Source organism: Micromys minutus (genome assembly GCF_963924665.1).
Source record: "Micromys minutus genome assembly, chromosome: 21".
Taxonomy (NCBI): Eukaryota; Metazoa; Chordata; class Mammalia; order Rodentia; family Muridae; genus Micromys; species Micromys minutus.
This window is the reverse complement of record NC_137956.1, coordinates 24,647,191-24,669,378: the sequence shown is the minus strand read 5'-3', so window position 1 is coordinate 24,669,378 and position 22,188 is coordinate 24,647,191. Positions and strand designations below refer to the sequence as shown.

The 22,188-nt window shown below is 41.1% G+C and overlaps 1 protein-coding gene across 1 annotated transcript in view; it reads right to left on the bottom strand.

Moving 5' to 3' along the window:
- PLOD2 (procollagen-lysine,2-oxoglutarate 5-dioxygenase 2) overlaps positions 1 to 22,188 on the bottom strand; it is a 64,444-nt gene that overhangs the window by 30,948 nt on the left and 11,308 nt on the right. The window contains exons 2-3 of the mRNA XM_080934128.1: positions 5,590 to 5,681; positions 3,420 to 3,556 (exon numbers count right to left, since the gene is read on the bottom strand). Of these exons, the coding sequence (XP_080790254.1) occupies positions 3,420 to 3,556; positions 5,590 to 5,681 (229 nt within the window). The remainder of the gene's footprint in view (positions 1 to 3,419; positions 3,557 to 5,589; positions 5,682 to 22,188) is intronic.

Below are 22,188 nucleotides of genomic sequence, written 5' to 3'. Positions count from 1 at the left end.
GGACCCGACATTCCTTCCTTCTCCTCCTAAGTCCTGGCATTACAGCAGGTGCCACCACACTCAGCCTTAAAGTTGCTGACATCTTTTCCTTTTTCCTTCTAGCAAGTGTCCTTTCCCTTTGAGTTCTGTGGGTGGGGGAGGGGGACTTTCTGCCTATTTAAAACTTGTCAAAAGACCAAAGTTTTTCTACTTAAGATCATTTGAGCCACAAATATGTACAATAAAAATATTTTTTTTTCAAAACACAAGTGCACAGAGGTCATAAAAATAATTCTCAGAGGAACTCGGGCCATTTAAATGCGAGGAATAAAATAAAACTTTTCCATATTCTGCATGGTAAATATCCCCAAGTCCTGCAAAACTCATAAGAGTGAGCCCAGACATGTCACAGTTCTGTCTCCGGCAGGTCATTGAGACTTTATGAGTGTTTGTCCTTCTGTGTTATGTTTGTGGTAACTTCTACCACAGTGATCCAGACTGGATGAAAATTCATCATTTATCCTGGACTCGTCAGTTTCCATGGCAACATTCATCGGAACCCTTTCGCAGTGTCTTACTGATTGCGCCTTACATCTACTACTCAGCTCCTCCCCGAAGACAATGACCTGCACTGACTGACATCCCCTGCAGGCTCCACAGGCACCTTCTCAGCAACCTGCCACCCTGCCACGCACATCCCTGGCTCGGGGAATCTGAGACTCTCCTGAAGGTACCACACCCCAGAGTCAACCAGTAGTTTCTAGCTGTGGCCTAAAATAAGTTACCAAATATTTACACTGGCTTTCAGAAGACAGTTTGGACTCCAAGGCCACACAGTTTCTGTCAAACGACTTAATTCTGCCAGGCTGGTACAAAAGCAGTCACATATAAGACATAAGAAGATGTAGAGTTCTCAGTTACAAAACAATGCTTGGTGACACAAGCCCCATTTATGGATACCTGCCCTGTAGAAGAAAATCTACGTAGACCAGCTCACAACAATAATCTTGATTCCCTATCCTATTCAGAAGCTGATACAAATTATTTCATGTGGGGTCAACAGTGCCTTCATAAGGAACATCTATTTAACATGGATTTCCCAACTGGGCCCAAGCCATTCCCTTTCAAGCCTTATTGGCGGTCTCCACTCCTCTGACACCACCATGGCAGGAAAACAGCATTGCCTTCTACTTACCTCAGTCTCTTGTAATTCTCTGAACCCATCCAGACATCCGTTCAATTTGATACACTTAGTCAAAAGACCCCTCTTATTCCAGCCTACACTTTCTCCCTTATCAGCTGGACTCTAGGCCCTTAGCTGAGAACTTTGAAGACACTCAGTAAATGTCTGCTGAACAAATGAATCAATCAACCAATAAATGAATTAAACTATATCTACACATGAGGTAAAAGCTACTACTGGGTTGCCAAGGAAAAAAGCCACAGAAGTCTCCCGAACCTTGTTACTTTTCTCTATTATAAAACTTTAGTGATCATTATATGCATAGAATTAAACAAAAATTATAACCTAAACCATAAGGTACAGGCTAAATAAAGTCTAATGTAACTGAAACAGCCCATACCTGAAAACTATGTATCTTAAGTCTCCCTCAAATTTCAGTATTTCCAGAGATAAAACCACAATGCAACAGTATTGAACCTTTAATACCTGCATAATACACTGACAACACAGACACACAGATATACAGGGACACATACATAACACACACACACACACACACACACACACACACACACACACACTGTCTATCACTAATGAGGAGATCCTTTGTGTCTGCATATAATAGTTGTCACTATTGCCAGGGAGGAGTCTTCACCAAATAAACCTGCTTTTCTTGATAAAAGTACAGGCTTTTAAAAATTTTATTCTCAAAAAATCTACCTGGTCCACTGACACATGGCTGATCCTGGCAATACTGAGAGCCACTGGACCTTTTTCAAACACTGTATTTTCTGCCAAGCTGAGTCTGAAGTACAATCCATACGAATCAGCCTGACTTGTCTCAGGGTGTCTTATAAATACCCTCTTCTGTCTGTCAGAAACAGCTGGGCTCCCCATACCACCAACTCTCCAGGATAAATCAGATGAGCAGGGTGAGAAAGAAGGCTGGGAAGGGAAGCTCAGAGAAAATCAGGGTCCCTACACTCAAAGGCTCAGAAACCAAGAGATCATTACCAGATTCTTCACAGATGTCCACAGACTATCTGCCTCACCATCAAAAACCCAAATTTGCTTATGCCAGGTTCAAACTCAGGGATGTGACTATTAGAAATCCATACTTAGCATTTAATCTAGATGTTATATGATGCATATTATATATGGTATGAATGTATTAAATAATGTAAAACACTTCATAGTGCATAAGGTGTACTATAACTGCCCTATCATAATCCAACTTGCAAGAAAAGGTACATACAAAAAAATAAAGCTTTCCTCTGGAGGCCCTCAGAAATGAAAGTATTAAGAGCAGACAGGGCTGAGGAATCACTGTTTCTGTTTGTATGTCAGAGTCCAGGCCATCCTCACATATGCCTTTACCTAAGAACAACCATCTTTAGTTTCATCTGCAGATAATGTGGTTTTTGCATTTGGAAATTGAAATAAAAGGAGGACTTAAGATGACGTCATGACACCAATGAGAGAAATAAAAACAGGACTAAAAATGAAAGATCAAGGACAGCAGTATGAAAATGAAAAGATACAAAACAGTATATAGTGCAATGTGGTGTTTTTAAGAATATCTAAGTTTTAAGAAGATGCTAAATATTTCAAGAGAATAAGGCAGTGTGCAAAGATGGTATCTGGGAGTGAGGAAGTTAGCTCTATGGCAGAATGCGTGCTCTGGATACATATCCCTTGGTATTTCAGCCAAGCTCTAGAGCAAATAAACCAAAGAAATTTATGCACCAAAGGACTCTTTGTTCTTGACAGCACAGGGTCTTGTATGTCTGCCTTATATTTGCATCATTATAAGGCATTTCTGGTGGTTGAACCGAGGTCATTTTGTTGCCTCCTTCAATTGTGTACTCAAAGCATGATCGTGCTTTTAACCCAAGATTAAAACGAATTTCACAAAAATGTTAGATGATTCCATGTCTCTTATTAGTTCATCATCTTCAATATTACAAGATTGATGCAGACTGTGATTTTTTTCACGCATAGTAAATTTATTTTACATAGAAGAAAAACTCCTGCTAATATAAAAATTCAATATAAAACCATCTTGCCTTTAAGTTGGGGCTCAGAAGCGTTAGCTGCTCACTGGGAAAAAAAAAACTCATTTATACCTGAGAAAAATATACTTTTTACAATGAGTCTTTGTTAGTAAAATATTTCAACATTTAAACTTCAATTATTAAATTTAATCATTAAAGGTGATGTAATACAGATGGGAAAAGCCACAGGATATTTCTCTTACCACTCAGTAAACAAGATGACCAGATCGTTCTGACCGGCGTAGTGCTTCATGGCTTCTTTCATTAACCTCACCTTCTGGCCCCCTCCGATACTGTTCATTCCGTCCCCACCTCTCCATTCCTGCCCTTGACCAAGAACCTAGAAATGAAATTAAGAACTTATCCTGAGGAAAATGCCAGTGGCAGTATCAGCATTACAATGTCAACAGAAACTGTGCCATGCTCCCTGAAATTCAGTACTTATTTATAAGCACAATACCGGGATGGAAGGGAAATTAATGTACAGGAGGGTCATAATTCTTGAACGCTATCCACCACTAAGACACCACTCCAAACAACATCTCAAAACCTGACTCTAACCTATACAAGTGGACTCAGAAAATATTTCTCATCTTATTCTTGTTTTTCAGACTTAATTGCAAATGAAGAAACCCCTGTGGTTTCTATCTAATGAGACAGGAAACCTACAAGGAGATTCCTAGGCTCAGAGAGAGGCTCCTAGATTGTCCTGTCAAACACATGGAAAGCATCAGACACACAGAAAGCATCAAGTATAAAGAGCCCCTATTTCTTTGGCAAATATTATTTGTATCAGCCTCAAAAGTTTAGTAAGAATTACCCAATGCGGGGATGCTGAAATCAGCTAAACCAGCATTGACTTTCCAGCATCTGCCTCTGCCTTAGCCACTTCACCCTGACTGTGAGCGGTAACTGACACCCTGGCTTTGAGGGAGAGAGGTAACCAGCACGTTCCCCACCTCCGACAAACAAGTAGATCTGGACAACAAAAGGAGAATGGGATTTAAAGGAAACACAAGGAAAACAAATGCAGCAAGCCCAACCTCAGACATTTTACCCCTTACAGGGATGTCTGGGGTAAAGACATCCAAACAAACTGAAGTTAGTGTGGAGCTGGATTCAAGTAGGGGCAAGTCTGACAAACCATCAGTGCTCCAGTTGAGATTCCTTCCGTGGTCTTCTGGAGTCTCAATATGGAGGAGTCTACTGGGACAACCACATCTGAGGCCTATCCCAGATGAGCACAGGAAGGAGAGACAGGCTTCGCTGCACATCAGTCACAGGGTGAAAGCAAGACTCCTGGGTCCTCTGTGTGACTCACTGACCTGACGTGTGTGGTGTGCGCGGGAGAATTTTCCTGTCTAGCTCCTTCAAGTAAGGAAGATATCCCTGGTAGAAAGTATTTAATCTAGAAACCTCTTGAGTACAGAACAGGCAGACAAAGAGAGGCCCAAATCTCTAAAATTCAAATGGGACTAGACTCTAAGGTATGACAGGTTAGAGCTATGTACTCTAGGACCAAGTTTTCCTCAAAAATAAATAATTTTGCTCATCAATGTGTTTCTCTCAATTTTCTAACACATGTACATGAGAAACTTTCTGTTCTCTCTTCACACCGAGCCCTAAACCTTGGCCCACTGAGTGTCAAGCATCTCACCTGACTTGTTTGTACATATACACCGTTCCCATTAAGCAATGCTAAAGATATTCTCACTTACTTTCTCCTTACTCTTTAAACACAGAGACCCTATCACTAGATCTCTTTCCAGCAAAGTTCGGCAACATTAATACTCTGCATGAAAATCTATACCTTGTCATCTAGAGGCTAGGCAACCGATGGCCCTGTCCTTAATATTAAATGCTAAATGTTTTCCTTCTTCCGTTTTTCATTTTTTTTCAGTCACTCAGATACTTCCTATGCCCCTCTTTCAGGAAAAGATATGGCTGGCACACTCTTTGTATCAAAAACTAACCAGATCCAACCAGCAGATCTCACAGATGCCAGTTTCCCACTCTCTCGGGGGCTGCAAGTCACCTCTGATCATATCCATGAACCCTAAAGACAAAACATCTAAAACACTTGGCAATTTTCCAACAAATGAACCCAAAGCAAACAAAACAGGAAACACGACTGTCAGTAGTGCTCCCCAAAAGACCCCTTCCTGCCACGTTTTCAACTGTCTATAAAGAAACACCATGGCAGTGAAGATATTTACTGTCAAGCTTTGATTACGTTGTATGTGCGCATGACCCTCCAAAGGAAGTCAGGAAAGTTACGTATATACCCATATAGAACACGTTTAATTAAACCACTAGATAATATATTTTAGGCACACATTCCAACAAGTCCAATGGCTGAAAGACATATCATACCTTCACAGTATAATTGAAATACTTGGCTGAATTCATAAATCTGTGGAATCCATCATTTTCTTTTGTTGCTACAGTTATGACTAATAATTTATCTGCAAAGACATAAAGAAAGAAGGTTTAGCAAAATATTACGTGCTGTTTCTTCATAACATTACAATGACTAAACACTTCATTATCTCATGGGAATGCTTTTGATTACTTAAACGAAGAACTACTGAAAAACAGGCGTGTAAAATGGACCAGACTGCAATGATTAACCCATGTAGTAAGAAGTTGTTTTACTGGTAAAAGAAAGTTCATTAATGCCTCAAGAAAAACAGGTCCTGAACAGAGTATTTCAAATATAGGAGACGAGCTTTCACAAAAGGCTATTTTATCTCTATAGGTTAAGACTTCTGTAGACATCACTCCATTGGCCAGCGGCACTGTTACCTACAAACCATCCCAGTTGAGGCATATTATCATGTTATTTCCTCAGCAAGCTCTGTTCTCCACACTGACACTCACGAAGAAAGACCTAGTCGCAAGACTAACTCTTAGTCTCTAAAATAAGCTGAACAAATTGAAAACAAAGTGTGAGATGTAAGTAGGATAAGTGATTTAGCTAATAGCACCAAACTAGTTACTTGCAGAGCAAGGAGGAGCTTGTCAGAGCTACTGTGTAAAGCCCATTTGTTTCCAGTATTTAAGGGAGCCTCACTTGGCTCACAGGGCCACAAACAAACTTTAGAATGGTATGTGTAGTGTAACAGAGGACTGCCTTGTCTGGCCGCAGTGGGAAAGGATGAGCCTAATCCTGTGGAGACTTAATGCCCAGGGAGGGAGGATGCCTTGTGTGGGGGGAGAGGCTCTCTTAGAAGCACAGGAGAGAAAGGATGGGGGAAAGAATTCCTAATTCCTGGAGGACAGGCAACATTTGGGATGTAAATAGATAAAATAATTAATAATAATAATAATAACAGAATAATATGTGTGCAGAAAAGAAATGGTAAGCCAGAGGCATCCCTCTTCTGAAAGGCCTGCCTAAAAGGCTAGTCCTCTGTGGAAAGCTGGATCCCAGATATGGTCTACTACATTTTCTAGGGGAACAACTCTCTTCTGAAGAATTACTCACTGTGCCTAAGTTGTCCAATGTGGTTCGTGTTGTACACCTGATTTTCTGCCAGGTTTCAAAGGTAGTAAGGAGCCTGAGTATGTCAGATGTCCACAGTGAAAACGGGGCACTAAATCACCGGTGTCCTGCCCATGTTACCAACATCTCATGTGTACTGGCTGCGGGGAAACTAAATCCATCTGTACATCAAGAAAGACTAGAAGATTCCTGCATGATTCTCTGGGGATCCCCAAGGCTGCACTTGCTTTGTAACACCCTGAGGATGCAGCCCAAGTTATCCTCGTATCTCCATAACTTGGGCTGAATCCTCAGTCCTCTGAATGCATACCTGACAACCAGGTGTAGGAAGGAACCTGATGCCTTAACAAGGCCAACTGTTTAGTTATACGATATGACTGTGTATCATTTCAAGACTCAGAATGCAAGCTAGCCATACAGAGAAGACTGCACACAGGTGCCAGAAGCAGAATTCAGGCAGAGGGCAGCATACCGCGGTCTTCCCTTAACAGTCATTTCCTATTAAAGTAAATTACCTCAGCACCAGAAGAGTAAACCCACTTCTTATAGAGGGGGAAAATGATGGTCTAAAAAGAAAATAAGACTTTCCTAAGATCCTGTAGCTAGGTAATAGTCAATTTAAAACTAAATTCGGGATACAAATTACATAAAAGAAGGTGTTCTAGGGGCTTGGGGGCTGGAGAGATGACTCTAGTTAAGAGCAGACAACTCCAGCTCCAAGTGCTAGGATACCCTTTTCAAGCCCCAGGAGAACTTGTGCAATGGCATACAGTCACTAGAAAACATACAGAGAAATAGACAATAAATCTTAAAAATAGGTTCTCCCAGATCTTACAGCACCATTTTGTTGCTAAGTACCAAGCTACATCCAACAGTCTTAACTGCACTGTAGGTGGCTAGGGGAGTGCATTTTATTTTGATGAACTGTTGGAAGAAACTCAAGGTAAACGTGCCCCAGGAGCAATTCCCATTGTAACTTCAGCTAGAACAATGGGAGGCAGTTTCCATCTGTACTTCCACACTAAACTGCATGAGGGGAAACAAATAGTACACAGGAAAATGTGCCCAGAGTGGGAACGCTGGCCGGCTGTTCACCCATTCCCTTTCCCACATCCTGCCTGCAGTTACAGAAGTAGAAAGTCCATGGACAGACAAACCAGGACAAACTGATCATTACAGCAGCATGCATACGGTGAGATGGAGAATGCGTGTCCCTAGCTATGTGCAGGAAGGCTATATGATCCCTAACTACGTGCAGGAAGGCTATATGATCCCTAGCTACGTGCAGGAAGGCTATATGATCCCTAGCTACATGCAGGAAGGCTATATGATCCCTAGCTACATGCAGGAAGGCTATATGATCCCTAGCTACATGCAGGAAGGCTATATGATCCCTAACTACGTGCAGGAAGGCTATATGATCCCTAACTACATGCAGGAAGGCTATATGATCATCTGTCCTATGTGAAGACAACATGTTCTAGGCACAGTCTTCTGGAACCTGATGAGGCAAACCAGCCAAACCTTCAGGACATGAATGATAAACAGTACTAAGGGTATTATGACGGTTCTTCCCAAACACTGCCAACCAAAACACACTTCAAATAAAACTGAATACACGCTAGAATTAAGACTTAAAAATGTGTACAAGATTCACTCCTTTTCCTTCTGTATGTACTATTTTTTCTGGGGATGTATTTATATACACCCATTTGTTTTGTATATTACTGTTGGTAGCCACATAGTGACTGGAAGGCAAAGTAACCTTCACAGAGCTATGGGTGCTTTAAGACATTTTCAAAGTATGCAAGTAGATTATTTATACTTCAAATGAAAACAAGATTAGTATATTTTATAGTAAAAGTGATTATTAGGTAAAGACTGAAATAATAAAATTCTACCCTACTATTTAAGATGTCATTTTTAATTTATTGTTGGCCACATGCTTTATGGCAATGATACCAATAACTGGTTACAGAAACTAAAATGAGAGGAGTTGGTCATAACACAATGATCAGTTTAGATAAGTTCATGTCCACGTTGTAGTAACAGTTACATTCTTAAGATTGTAAAACTTGGGGCACATAACTTATTTAATCTGTACAAAATGTACTCCACTCACAAATACTTTGGAAGAATGCCCCACACACAGCCAATACTCCCTCACATTCCCACACACCCACACTTGTGCTAAGTAACTTCTGCTACTAAGAATTAAATGTTAAAAGATCCCAAGCTCAGTATGTTAAATTATAGGAAGAAAAATGAAGGGGATCTGATTCCGAGTAATCCCTTCCCAGAAACATGGAGATAAAAATTACACAAGCCTAGATGCAGCCAAGAACTATACACAGAGATCCAAGAGTTCCTTCTGGAGTTTAGAATGTGAAAACAAAGTTCAGACACCAAAGAATGTGCATGCTAAAGGACTCGCATATCACCCAAATAAAACCTGAGCTAAAATTCTGAAATAAAACAACAAGGGGGAAAAACACGGAAAAGTATTCTCTGTGACACCTTCAACATGGAGATATATTTTAATAATAAATATAAATTTACATTAAAAAAAAAAAACTCATGAGGCTGAACACAGGCTCAAGAACAGCCAATACATGCCAAGCAAGCAAAGAAGACAGCCATCTTGGCGAGGCAGGTGACATGCGCCAGCTCCTTCCCAGGTGTAAAGTTACAAGACACTAGGCAGTGTTGAGTGTGTGAGGTTTGACCAGTGCGACAAGACATCTGAAAGTCCTGCCATGTAATAACAGTTGAGAGACTGAGATGCTTTTCTACTCTGATTGAAAGGAAAAAAATGAAAAAGGAATCAACCACCTTTTGTACTAACTCATTTAAGAAAGAAAAAAATAAAACTGGCTTCTCTGCATAACTTTAGAGAGTTGATTATAAGAGGAGTAATAATTGAGAACTCTGTGTCAACAACAAGAATAAGATGTATCCAAATAAACAAGCTATGTGAGAAAATTAATGTTCATTCTAGCCCTTAGATGCAACAAACATGGTGCAATTTTCTAGAATTTGTAACAGCATATTTGATACCTCCACACATCACAAAATGTGAACGATGGATAAGATTCGAATGTCAAAGACACAAGAGGCTGCCAACCGCCCACCCAAAAGAAAGAGTATACATTAATGAACCCCAGGGCTTCAGAGACATGAAACATCACAAAAATAGAAAGATGTGCTTGTGAGAACTTCTTCTGTTGAGAGTGGGGGAACGCATCTGCTGGCCAAATGCTTTCTCAGAGAGGGGGAACTGCCTTTCTGAAATCTGCAGGCAGATTATGGAGCTTGTTGAAACACGTCTGATCTGTTGCTTTCTATTCCCCGTTCTACACAGGCAGTAAAAATATCCACTATGCTCATACACAGAGAGCAACATTTAGGGACCAGGACAAAGAAACACAGAAGATAACATAGGTTCCCACCAGCGCACACACTTGTAAGAGCTGCCCTGCAGCCCGGGCCACTGCACCTGTGCTGGAATTAAGAGGCCATGCTCTAAGAGAATGGCCTAATTAAAAGAAGATCCAGAAACATGTGCTGTTGAAATTTAATGAAAACAAAGTCCTAAACTTCACTTATCATCTTCAGTTACACTGGAACAGCTGTTTCCTCTATCCTGCATTTCTAAGAGAACACTACCCAATTATTTTCAAGGGATTGGGCTGCCAAGCTTGGGATGTTGTTTCTTGGTTTTCAGAATGCTTGTTTAGCATGCTCAAGGCCCAGCTTGACTCCCCGCACAATGTGAGACATAGAAACAGGTGAACCTGCCTGTCCTGTCTACCCTTTGTGTACGGTCAAGCGCATTAAATTAAGCAGAAGCAGCTCAGCCTCATTCTGACTTTAAGGTTTTACAGCATCTACTCCAGGAAGTCAAAATTTTTAGAACACCTTCTTGCTACTTCAGTTCTCATTATTCAGGAGTTGCCATGTAAGATAATACTAAAAATGTGGGCTGGGATATTACATGATAATTTGAGGCTATGAAGTAACTCCCGAATGGCTCACAATGCCACGTTTACAGACTGTGCCTCTGTGGAATTACTACAGTCGTCACAAAAATTATCTGCATGTTCTACTACCAACTACCACACTCTCATCCTGCTGAAAAGTTAACAGTTAGGGGGGTGTTTCAGAATGTATAATAGTCTAGCTTCACTGTGCCAAGCCAAATATTTTAAAAATATATACATAGGGCTAGAACCATTGTTCAGTGGTTAAGAGCACTGGCTGCTCTTCCAAAGGGCTCAGGATTGCTTCCCAGCACTCACACAGTAGGGCTCATAACCTGTTGTAACTTCAGTTCCAGCAGATCTGACACCCTCTTCTAGTCTCTATCGGTATCAGGCTCACAATTGCTGTTCAGACATACATTCAGGTAAAACACTTATACACATAAGTTTAATAAAAATGTTATATATCTATAGACAGAGATATAGATAGAGATGATCAATATTTCCTTCTTTATAATTTAGGGTTTGGATTAAACAATAAAATTAAAATATATATTCAAACATCTGAGTGGTTTCCACTCAAGACATCAAAGAAACTGGTTCTGCTGCTTGCTTCTAAAAAAAAATCTCAATGTCACACAAGTGAATATTTCATATACAATTATATATAAGCACATTTACATGCTAATCCATATTTTCCTTTTATAGGCTTTGCATATATTTGAGCTGTTCCCAAATAGAACAACAGTATAATTTGGTTTACATAAGCTATATCTTATTTAACTACTGTGCTGTGGACTTAGTTAAGCTATTTTAAAACATGGCTATCATTAAGAACATTTAAGAAGATAGAGTTGACCGTGCTTTAGATATATTTTTACAGGTACACTATATAAATTTTAAGTTCAATTCTACTTGACTTGATTTTGCAATGTCGACCAAAGGCACATAGTAGCTGGTCTCTACCTGTTGGCCTGGATTATGGGGACTTTAGGTGGTTAGGTCAGCCTGGAAAAAGCCAAACTCAGAAAGTGATCTTTTGGGCATTATGGCTTGGCCCTGCTTCTGGGCCATTCTCTGCTTCCTGTTCAGCCTAGTACTGTCAACAGTCACAGAGTCCTGCTCTCTACCACAGATGGCGTAGCTCCTGCTGCTATTTCTTCTCTGCATGGTGGGCTGAAGTCCTCTGTCAGCATGGTTAGCATAATTCAGTCCTCCCTTAAGTTGAATGTATCAGGAATGCTGTTACAGCAACAAGAAAATTAATGAGATCAGAAGAAAGATATTCAGGGTTCTCAGGGTGTTATAAACTTGACCATTTAGATCAAAGCCTGTAGGAACTGCCTTGTGGAAGACTTTTCCAGTAGACACAGAAGAACTCTAGAGTGCCTTAAGCAAGGGACGCTGGCAGAAACAGGCTTTAAGTACTGTTGATGAGGTTTCAGGCAGCAAAAAATACTAATGAGAGCAGAGCTGGAGGCCACTCGGGTGATATTCTGACCACATTCTCCCTGTCTCCCAGAAATAGGAATGAAGCTGAACTCTTTCACAGAGTAAAGCTCATGACAACCTAGCATTCAGTCTGTGACATGACTGTTACTGGCTGCCTTTGGTCAGGTTTATAATGAGTGTGCAAAGCAAAAGGAGCAAAGGAAAGGATGCCATGTCCCTCCTGATTCCAGGAGGATGGACTGGTATGGTTGAGGAAGTGGCCATCTCAACTTACAGCATGCTAGAGAAGCAACAGCGGAGTTCGGGAAGTATAGTTTATCCTAGTTATAAAGTGATGGGGAAATCAAAGAGTTTAGTACCATGCAAGTAAATATGCATGTATAGTAAATGACCGCTCATATACAGTAGGTGATCCAAGTATTTTATTTTGATCCACTTTTCAAGTACCAAAGAGATACAAGAATGCATAGCCTGTTTCCAAGTAAAACACTTGGAGTAATTTGATGTGCACCTCCCAAAAGACACTTTGTTGACCTTAGTGATATATATATATATGTGACTTGTCTCTCAGAAGCAGCCCCTGCATTTGGGACCACTTAACCTTATCCTGAAGAGCACAGCACCCTCCCTCTCAGTGTCTGCTTTACAATTCTAAGTTTTCCTATTAATTTGGTCCTTCTACTTTTTCCCACAAGTCACCAGTCCCTTTGACACATTCCATTTGTGAAGCTGGAACCTAAGGTTCTCACCCATCCTAAGAAGCCATGTGTGCCACATTTAGCCTCAGTATGACTTAGCAGTCTCAAATCTCCCCACAGGAAGCGAGGCAGCCAACCATCTATTATCCAAAATGTGCTCAAAAGACCAAAGTCTAAACCACAGATGTAAACACTGACCTATTTTCATCTCATTGACGGTTCTTTGTCCTACAGGACGTCCCCTAGTTAATGATATATTTAGAGAAATAACCATATTACGCATTCTTTGAATACTGGATCTCTGGGCCCCCATTTTCACTTTTGATTTTCTATACCTAGGGACTATTGAACCCTGATAATTCAATGCTAGTAATAATAATTTACCAACTAGTTCCCTAATCGCAGGTATCACCAATCTGTTCCATTCATCCACTGTCCTTATCAACTTGTTCTCAGGCATGAACATGTGTCAGAACTACCCCAGGTCTCATTTACACAAGACACTGGGTCACATTTCTCCTCACTGTGTATAAGGAACTGCTGGTGGACTAACTTCTGTGCACCAGGAGATACTATTGAAGCTGAAGTGAAGATCCCATTATAAACTCGCTACCTATGCTGGCAGATATTCCAATTAGGTACAGCAGGACACAGGAGAACGAAGAACAAAAGTAATCTGCATTATTCCAAAGAAGAAATCAACTGTAGGTGGTTCTTGAAGGGTAAGATTTAAATAATAAGAAACAGAGGCAAGAGACTGCCATCTTCTGCACTCAAAAATGAAAGGAAATGGTTAAATGCATTTACTGAGAGAAAGGGCATCTGGATGCCAAGATGAAAAAGACCATGCAGAGCTCTGGGAAGTACCAGACCCAGACAGGGGAAGATGCTGTCCTGTACGGTATGCAAGGAATAAACATTCTACAGAAGCCAGAATGCCCTCCACTTCTTCAACATGTGCTGTGTTCTACCAAGCTCCACAGTGTTCTAAAGGCTCAGTATTCCAAGGGGAATAAAAGAGGAAATGAATCAACCTTTGCTGCCAGCGGGGCAAACATGAGGGACGATACCTCGGATAACTTTCTGCTCTGAGGCACATGGACAGGAAACACAGGGAGTCACGGCCGCGTCCGTGCTGCACCTGAATCCCACACCGAGCACGCTGAGAGGAAAGTCTGTGAGGAGCCATGCAATAGTACGCTGAAGTTTTCTAGTAAGAAGAAACGATCAGTACAGAGTGTGTCATGGTGTCCGGCTTGGGAAAGGACAAGGCAGGCTTACACCTGAGCAGAAGGCATCAAGCTTGCGAAGACGTGGCACATGCAAACCCCGGAACAGCTTGTCAACTTCAGAGGGCCTCGCAGGCCACTGCATTTCTTAATCTTGACATCAATGTTATCAGAAGTTTGAGGACAGGGATAAAACGCAAGGTCAACATTAGTGTCCACTAAGAGCAACAACAGTGTTTACTTATGATTCATCCAATCCAATTACTATAACGGTTCAATTTTCATCAAATATGCTGCCCTAAACAAAATATATTTGAAATGACAGGATCCCAGATTCGAGCCCAGACAAAATGCTTAGTGTAACAGAATATGGCTTTCTCATATTGTTATGACTAATGTTTATCAGGATCACCTGGCTTTGCTGAAAGAATCACAGATAAATGTAGGCACTGCTGGCTTGGAGGGGGCTTACAACACTCCAGGCTAAAGATCATAATTGGAACCAAGGAGGAGCAATGAAGAATGTGAAAAGCAACGGATTTGGGTGTGTTTTGAATAATTCAACAAGTTACTATATATATACACTATATATATATATATATATATATATATATATATATATATATATATACATACATACATATACACACACGTGCGCACACACACACACACACACACACACACACACACACACACACAGAGAGAGAGAGAGACCTGACCAGAAAATGGCAAGAAAGTATTTAAATTGAAAGTACTTACAATGACAAGGTAGATCCTAAGAAACCTAGAATGTAACAGTAACCTGTTAACTTTTCTTGTGTTGATATTTCCTTGCTCCCAGGAGAATCTCAGATACAAACTAGCAAGAAACCGGAATGAGCTACTTTGGGGTTTAGGACACTGTGTGATGGCAGAGACTGAGCTCACCTCAACTCCAAATGCTTCTCTGTACTTCCCATTAGTTTGAATTTCACCAGACTGAGCAATCAGTATGCAGAGACTTTTCCTCATTTTAAAGTAGAGTAAAATAAACAAGCCACTGGTGCATTATGCAAATTTACCACTTTAAGTCATTACTAAGACAGCTCTTAGAAGGATTGGGACACAGCCACTGAAGATCACTGGAGAGGACTATTCTGCAGGAGAACGCTGAGAAGGAAAGGCTGGAGGAAGGGTTCATCTAGCTAGCTCTCCTTCCCCTGGTTCCGCCATTCTTTCCCTGTCTTCTGTGTATAAACACTCATTTACTTTCTTGCTACAGTACATTAGAAATAAACGGCAGGCCACGTGGTTTTTCAAATACTAAGATGACTCCACACGAACGCAGCAGTAAGGCATTAATTACTCATAAAGATGACACACACATTTAAAGCAGATGTTCAAACAGCTCTATGAATGCAATCTAACATCTGTGTATAAATCCACAAAGGGTTTACACACAGGGCGGGATGCCCCCCACCCCGAGCACTATCCAAGCTGTGCAGTACCCGGGCAGTCAGTGATTAAGGTAGAGCATTTCTGGAGCAGAAGATGAAGACATCTCCCCTGTTGTTGGAGAACATAGCCCATATTCCACGTGGTCAGCTTCTAACAGGAATCCTGAGAAGTGCGAACTCTGCAGACACCTCTGACAGTCCAGGGTCACCCTGCCCTCTACTGTTATTCTTCCATCCTAACCGCCACAGCCAAGAAGAGCTCTGAGTATTTCCTCAGAACCAGTGACCTCTCCCAGTGTGCCTTACATGCCCTCAATTCCAAGGTTTCTCAAAGACAAAACACAATTTCATTTAGTGCTAAATAAAATAATACCAGTTAAACTATGGGGTGTGTGTGTGTATGTGTGTATCAAGTAAAAATGCTTCTCAAATTCACAAATTACTCTGCATTTTCTGTTACAACACATTCCCACTACTGAACACAGCTGACTATAAATTTAAAAACACATATGAAAAATATGACTTATCTATGACTCCTAACTGCTATAAGAGCAGGGCCCCAGATGAACCATTTTTTCACATGTTTTCAAGTTTAATTTCATTGTTCTTGCTTTGCTTTTGTTTTTCTGATGCTGGGAACTGAACTCAGGACTTGGCTTATGGGAGTGTGCTACCCCTGAGCTATGTTCCTGGCCCTGGGTCTTTAACTTCTTAGTTCCCATTTTAATATCTGAAGGGTCACGGGATTGAATAGCACTGGCCAGCACGCCTCTTCACTAGCTATCCCTGTATGATTATAAAATGTACTTTACACTGAGATGTGAAAAGCTCATCTGTTTATTTTGTAGTCCTTAATCACGAGTAACAAATAATCGCTGGATTTTAATCTACAACCGGACAATTAGTAGCCCATGTTTTCACCAATACTAAGCTGATTACCAGCATGGAAGGGCTTTATCTTGAAACTTGCTCCAACTGTGTATAGCTTCTCCGGTGGCATCTGGAAAAATGGACTTAAGCATAGGGAGGTTATATGGGAGGTTATGTTCTCATTGAAAGAAAAGCCAGACTTACCTACGCACTTCTAGACTGCAGCAGCAGAAAGCATCTCAAGCTTCCATGGTATCTCGTGGAAGTTAACCATGTTTTGATAACTATTAGAATGGCATGGAAAAAATTCCAGACCTCTTCTGGAGAAACACATACACAAACACCCTATCCAGAGATTCCCTTTCTTAGAAGAAAAGTGAATGCTCCACCCGCACACTCCACCCCCACACCCCACCCCCACACCCCACCCCCACACCCCACCCCCACACCCCACCCCCACACCCCACCCCCACACTCCACCCCCACACTCCACCCCCACACCCCACCCCCACACTCCAGCAGCTTCATTCTCCTTTGGGATGTGACTTTAAACCTTCATGCAGTTTGAACACCTAAAGAATGTATTCAACACAAATGCTTTGAATAGATCCTAAAGGAACTAATGATTTCGAATCTCAAGGCTACTTTTATTTCTTTTTCTTTTATGGCCAGAAAAAAAAAAAGAAAAAGAAAAAGAAAAAAAAAGAAAAAAAAAAAAAAAACTTCATACATACCAAGAGAGTACCAGAGTAGCAGGACACTTAGAAATTCTAACAAAAAGGCGCTTCCTTCTTGAGGCAAGTCTGGCTCCTAAACCACAGACTTAAATTAACTCCAGGTTCTACTGTGCCCTAAGGTCCTATGAATTACAATTACTTATTTCATTTTCATTTTCATTTTCAACACTTAGGGTTGTCCACTTCGAAACAGGTGCCTACTCATCCAGAGATGCCACAGAAAGCGAAAGAAATACTAAGATTTAGAAGAACATAAAGTGCTGACTGACAAACTCTCAGTGTAAAGAAACATCATCCGAAAATTTACTTTGAAAGGCAGGTGTCTGACTCCACATAATCTGGGGACTGTCAAAGATAACACAGGGTAAGTTTTGCCATAAAACAAAGGTTTCATACTGACTGTGATAAATGAACAAAGAATCCTTTTTTATATTATACCGAGGTGAGAGATTTTTAATGAAGAAAGTGTATTAAACAAGAAGGTTAAGAAATAGTTCTGAGAAATGTATACTATCAGTGAAACTTAAAGTGGAGAGTTTCCTAGGAGAAGACACGCGTTTGAAGGGAAATGGTCTAAAACCAGCAATAAATAAATGTTCAAAGACCAGACTTCCTATGTCATTCCTGTTCTTAGAGAGTTGGAGGACTGATAACAACTTCCTTTACTGTGTCACTGACCAAATTCTGATAGAAGAAAAATAGCTGTGAGAGTGTCTGTCTGTCTGTCTGCCTGTCTGTCCATGTATATATGGGGGGGGGGGGCAAAAGTCATCAGTTCAAGGGTCTTCCTCTGTTGTGTTCCTCTTTATTTCTGAGACTGGATCAATTAAATAACATGGAAATGGCTGTTTCAGTGAGGCTGGTTAGCCAGCCAGCAAGCCCATGGGATCCACCTGTCTTTGCTTGCCAGAGGTGGAGTTACAGATGTGCAACACATCTGGCTTTTATGTAAATGCTGAGATATATGGGTCTTCATGCTTGAGTCGCAAGTTATCTCCTACCCCACAATTTTTTGTTGGTAGTGTTTTTAAACTGTTAATGTTTTTTCTATGTTACAGATATGTGTTTTGCCTGCATGTGCATAAGTGCACCACATGCTTGCCTGGTGCTCAAGGGAGAGGTCTAATCCTCTCAGAATAGAAGATACAGATGGCTGTAACCCACCATGGGAGTCCTAGAAATCAAGCCAGGGTCCTCTGTAAGAGCAATTACTCTTCCCCTGACTGCTGAGCTATGTCTCTCATCTTCCAAAAAAATATTTTAATTAAAAATGATCAAGGAAATGTTTAAACCTTTGAAAGTACTTTTAAATATACTGTGACAAAACTATCACTGTTGTTATTTAATGCCCCTCATTTAAAATTCATTTGAAGATTTGTTGTTATTTCTATTGGGGATGGGTATGTGTATGTGAGTGCAGGTGCTCACAGAGTCAGGGCATTAGTTATCCTTAGAGTTGAAGGTTTCTTGTGGGAAATGAGCTCAAAATCCACTGCAGGAGCAATATGTGGTCACAACTGCTGAGCCTTCTCTCCAGCCATGAACTAACTCTTCCCACTGATTGCTATCACCAAGATAAATACTTTCTGAATCTGAAATAATGGCCACTATCGACCTTCAACTTAAAGAGATCTAGGATTCCCTCAGGGATTGAGTTAACTGAGGAAGAAATTGATTAGGTAAACTGTAGACAGCACATTCCCTGGACTGGGATCCTGGACTACACACCAAAAAAGAAGAAAGTGAGTTGAGCTCAAGAATTAATCACTCTTTGCTTCCTGACTGTGAACACAATGTGCCCAGATCCCTCATGCTGTGGCATCCTCAGCACAGGAACTGTAACTGGAAGAAAAGCTTTCTCCCTAAAAGATTTTAACAGTGTTTCATCATAGCCACTGAGGGGAAAGGTGTGAAGAAAACTAGTTTTTCCTTTTTTCACTAAATAGAAACGTATGTAACACAATCAATTCCCTGTTCTATGAGCAAACCTGCCTAGTGCCAAATTTACAATCCAGAGCATTAATCCACTCTCCACTGATGTGCTCAATATTATTTTTCTCTTCTTTCTGCCTTTTCAGTCTTTTTTCCAGTTATCTCTCGCTTCACTCATTACTGAAAGCTAAGCCCTAGGGTACCACTAAGTATCAACATGACATCTAAACATCCTTTTTAAACTGTGTAAGCTGCATGTTTAGCAGAAGAGATCAGCAGGCACTACAAAACAGCCCAGAACAACTAAAGGTTCCCTGGGGTTGGAGGGAAGCACCCGTGGGAAACATGAATGCCCCAGGACTTCCTGTAAACCAACCAAAGCACACTAGGCAGTGCCTGCCTTTAAACACATTTCAATTCGTAATAAATGACAAATAAAAAATCAAATTCAATATAAACCTTAGTTTGCAATAGAGTATGAGGGGGAGCAGAGTCACTCAGTGCACTCTAATCTTGCATCAAATCAGATATGCTCATCACTTTGGAACAGCCCTCTGCTGACTCAGGAGAACATAAGCAATGATCTTAGCACCCTGGAGCCAGACTCCCTGGCCTATTTCCATTTCCCTTGCTGTGACTATCAGAGCTTTCAGGGAATATAATTTTTGTAATGAAAGTTTGGAGAATGCTGTGTCCCAAACTCACGGGGTCAGTGACCAGCAGCAGCTGTTCCAGATCTTCCTGGAGTTTCACACTTGAAGTTCCTCTGCAGAATCCCTCTTTCAGCAGTCGGTTCTTTTCAGCCCTAGCATGCCACTAAATTAAGCCCGTGAATACCACATGGACAAAAAGACTATACACTTTAATAATTGATTACTGAAAGAAAAATAGCCACCAAAACTTCTCAGAAAGCTCTAGTTTACCTCCATGTCGGAATGGTAGAGCAGGCATAGTCCATTTCTGCTTTGTGAAGATTAAAGCAAACTTCAGCACTTAACTCCCAAGCATGTATAAAATGTAGAGACATCGTATATCCTCCACTCCCCTCCTCTTGTGCATGTGCAATGTGTCTGTAAATCCTAGCAGAGTCATGTGGCCTGGCCTCTCCTTGCCACCTGTCCCATGTCTGGCACCATCCTCCTCCTCCCCTTGTACCTTATTCTTAAGGACCTCACAGTAATCACTGCAGACCTAATCTATCTGTTCTTCACACTGTCATCAGAAGAGGGGGCCTGCCAAACTTCTTTCACCTCAAAAGATCTCAGCAGTTTTTCTCTTGTTTTCAGTACAGTCCAGGATCTGTAGTGTTCCCTATCTGTCTGTGGATCAGAACTCTCAGCTCCATTGCAGGCCCACTCCTCTGGCTACTCTACAGACAACCCTTGAGTAGTTCCAGAAAGTTTTCAAGCCTCCTCCCTCAGAAACAATGCATCATCCATCCATCACTGTTTAGCCACAGGAGGCCAGCAGCACCAACTACCCAGAGCAGAGCCCTTACATACCATTACCCTTTATCCCTTGGGAGAATGTCTCCTGCTCCGGAGCCACTGGACTGGAGAGGGGGGCAGGAGGAGGATGGAGAGCCGTGCTTGTCTCCTTCAGAGACCTGTGCCCAGAGCCGGGATACAAGGTGTCAAAGTGAAGGAGCTGAAGAGCAATGCACCCCTCCGCCAGGACCCCCGCAGCCCTATCTGTGTGGAAGGCAGCGCTAGGGTGGCCCTGCCTGTCTGTCTGTCTCTCCCTCCCTTCTCTACCTTTCCCTCTTCCCCTCTCCCCACCAAAAGATAGATAGATAGATAGATAGATAGATAGATAGATAGATAGATAATTAAATAAATAAATAGAGAGACTTCAGATAAAATTCCCTGATCCTGAAAACCTAACACTATTTGACCTCTCTGATATCCCATTAATGGAAGAGATTTGACTCCGCAACCTGGTGTGGGATGAAGACAACTGTGAGGGAGTTTAGAAACAGAGATGAGTGGATCTGATCACGAAAACTTCCCAGCGCAGGGACTTCTGAGAACATGCAGCTGAGATGAATTCAAATCACCATGGCTTCAGATAGTGTATTTAAAGTCCTTAGCTGTCTGAGACATTGATTAACGTGTGTGTATACTTCTGCTGAAGATAAGTATGCAGATGCCAAGGTAATAATGATGCCCAAAGCAGATCTGAGTGCCTGGACTAATCAAACATGCACTAGACTCAAGAAGACACAAGTGAATCATAGTTTTATGAGCATAAATCCCAAGAAGATCTGGGCTTAAAGGGAACGAAAAAGAGGGGGAAATCCTATATAAGAATGACAAAGAAACTAAAGTTTTGAAGCCAAGTAGTGAATATCATCAAAAAGATGACATCTGCACTGTTAATTTTATCTTTTATTTCTTTTGAGTTCTTCCAAAAATGCTGCCTTTACAGCTTAGCTTGTTAACACCTACTGAGATCCTCTCTGTCTTCCATTACAGGAACATAAGAATAATTCCACTATTTTTAGGTTCCACCCTAGAAAAATGCTAACTAGAACTATATTTCTTAAAATGGTACAAAAGTAATAGCCCAAATTGGGTGATTTCTATTTGTAGGCACGCTTCTCCTACAGGTATTGTCATATTCAATGTTCATATGATTTCGGAGGAAATGGCTTTACTTTGGGGAACTATGAGAGTTCAGAGAGGCTGAGAAGCTTGTGCAGAGGATAATCTGCTCTTGTGTGACACATTATGTCATTCGGAAGCTTTATCCTCTTAACTACTGTCCTATACTGTTTCCACACTGTTTATCTTTCCGTTACTATGTAAGCAGTTTGTAAGCCCTTGGCTTTCAATACTCATGCACTCCAGCATCAGAAGCTCAGTACTTTAAACTCAGTTAGGCTTCTATCAGTGTTTCATGGTGAGCCCTTGCTGGCTATTCTCAGAAAGCAAGAACACTCTTCCGTATTCCTTCTGCATTTCTCTTTGTATTTCAAAATAAATTACTATCATCCTTAATATTATGTTATTGCAATATTAAACAGAAAGGGTGAAATTAATATGGCTATTCAAGTTATTTACAGCACAGGAGACGACATACACCTCAATTCATCAGACGCACCAAGGGACATGTGAATCATGACCCTGTTCAC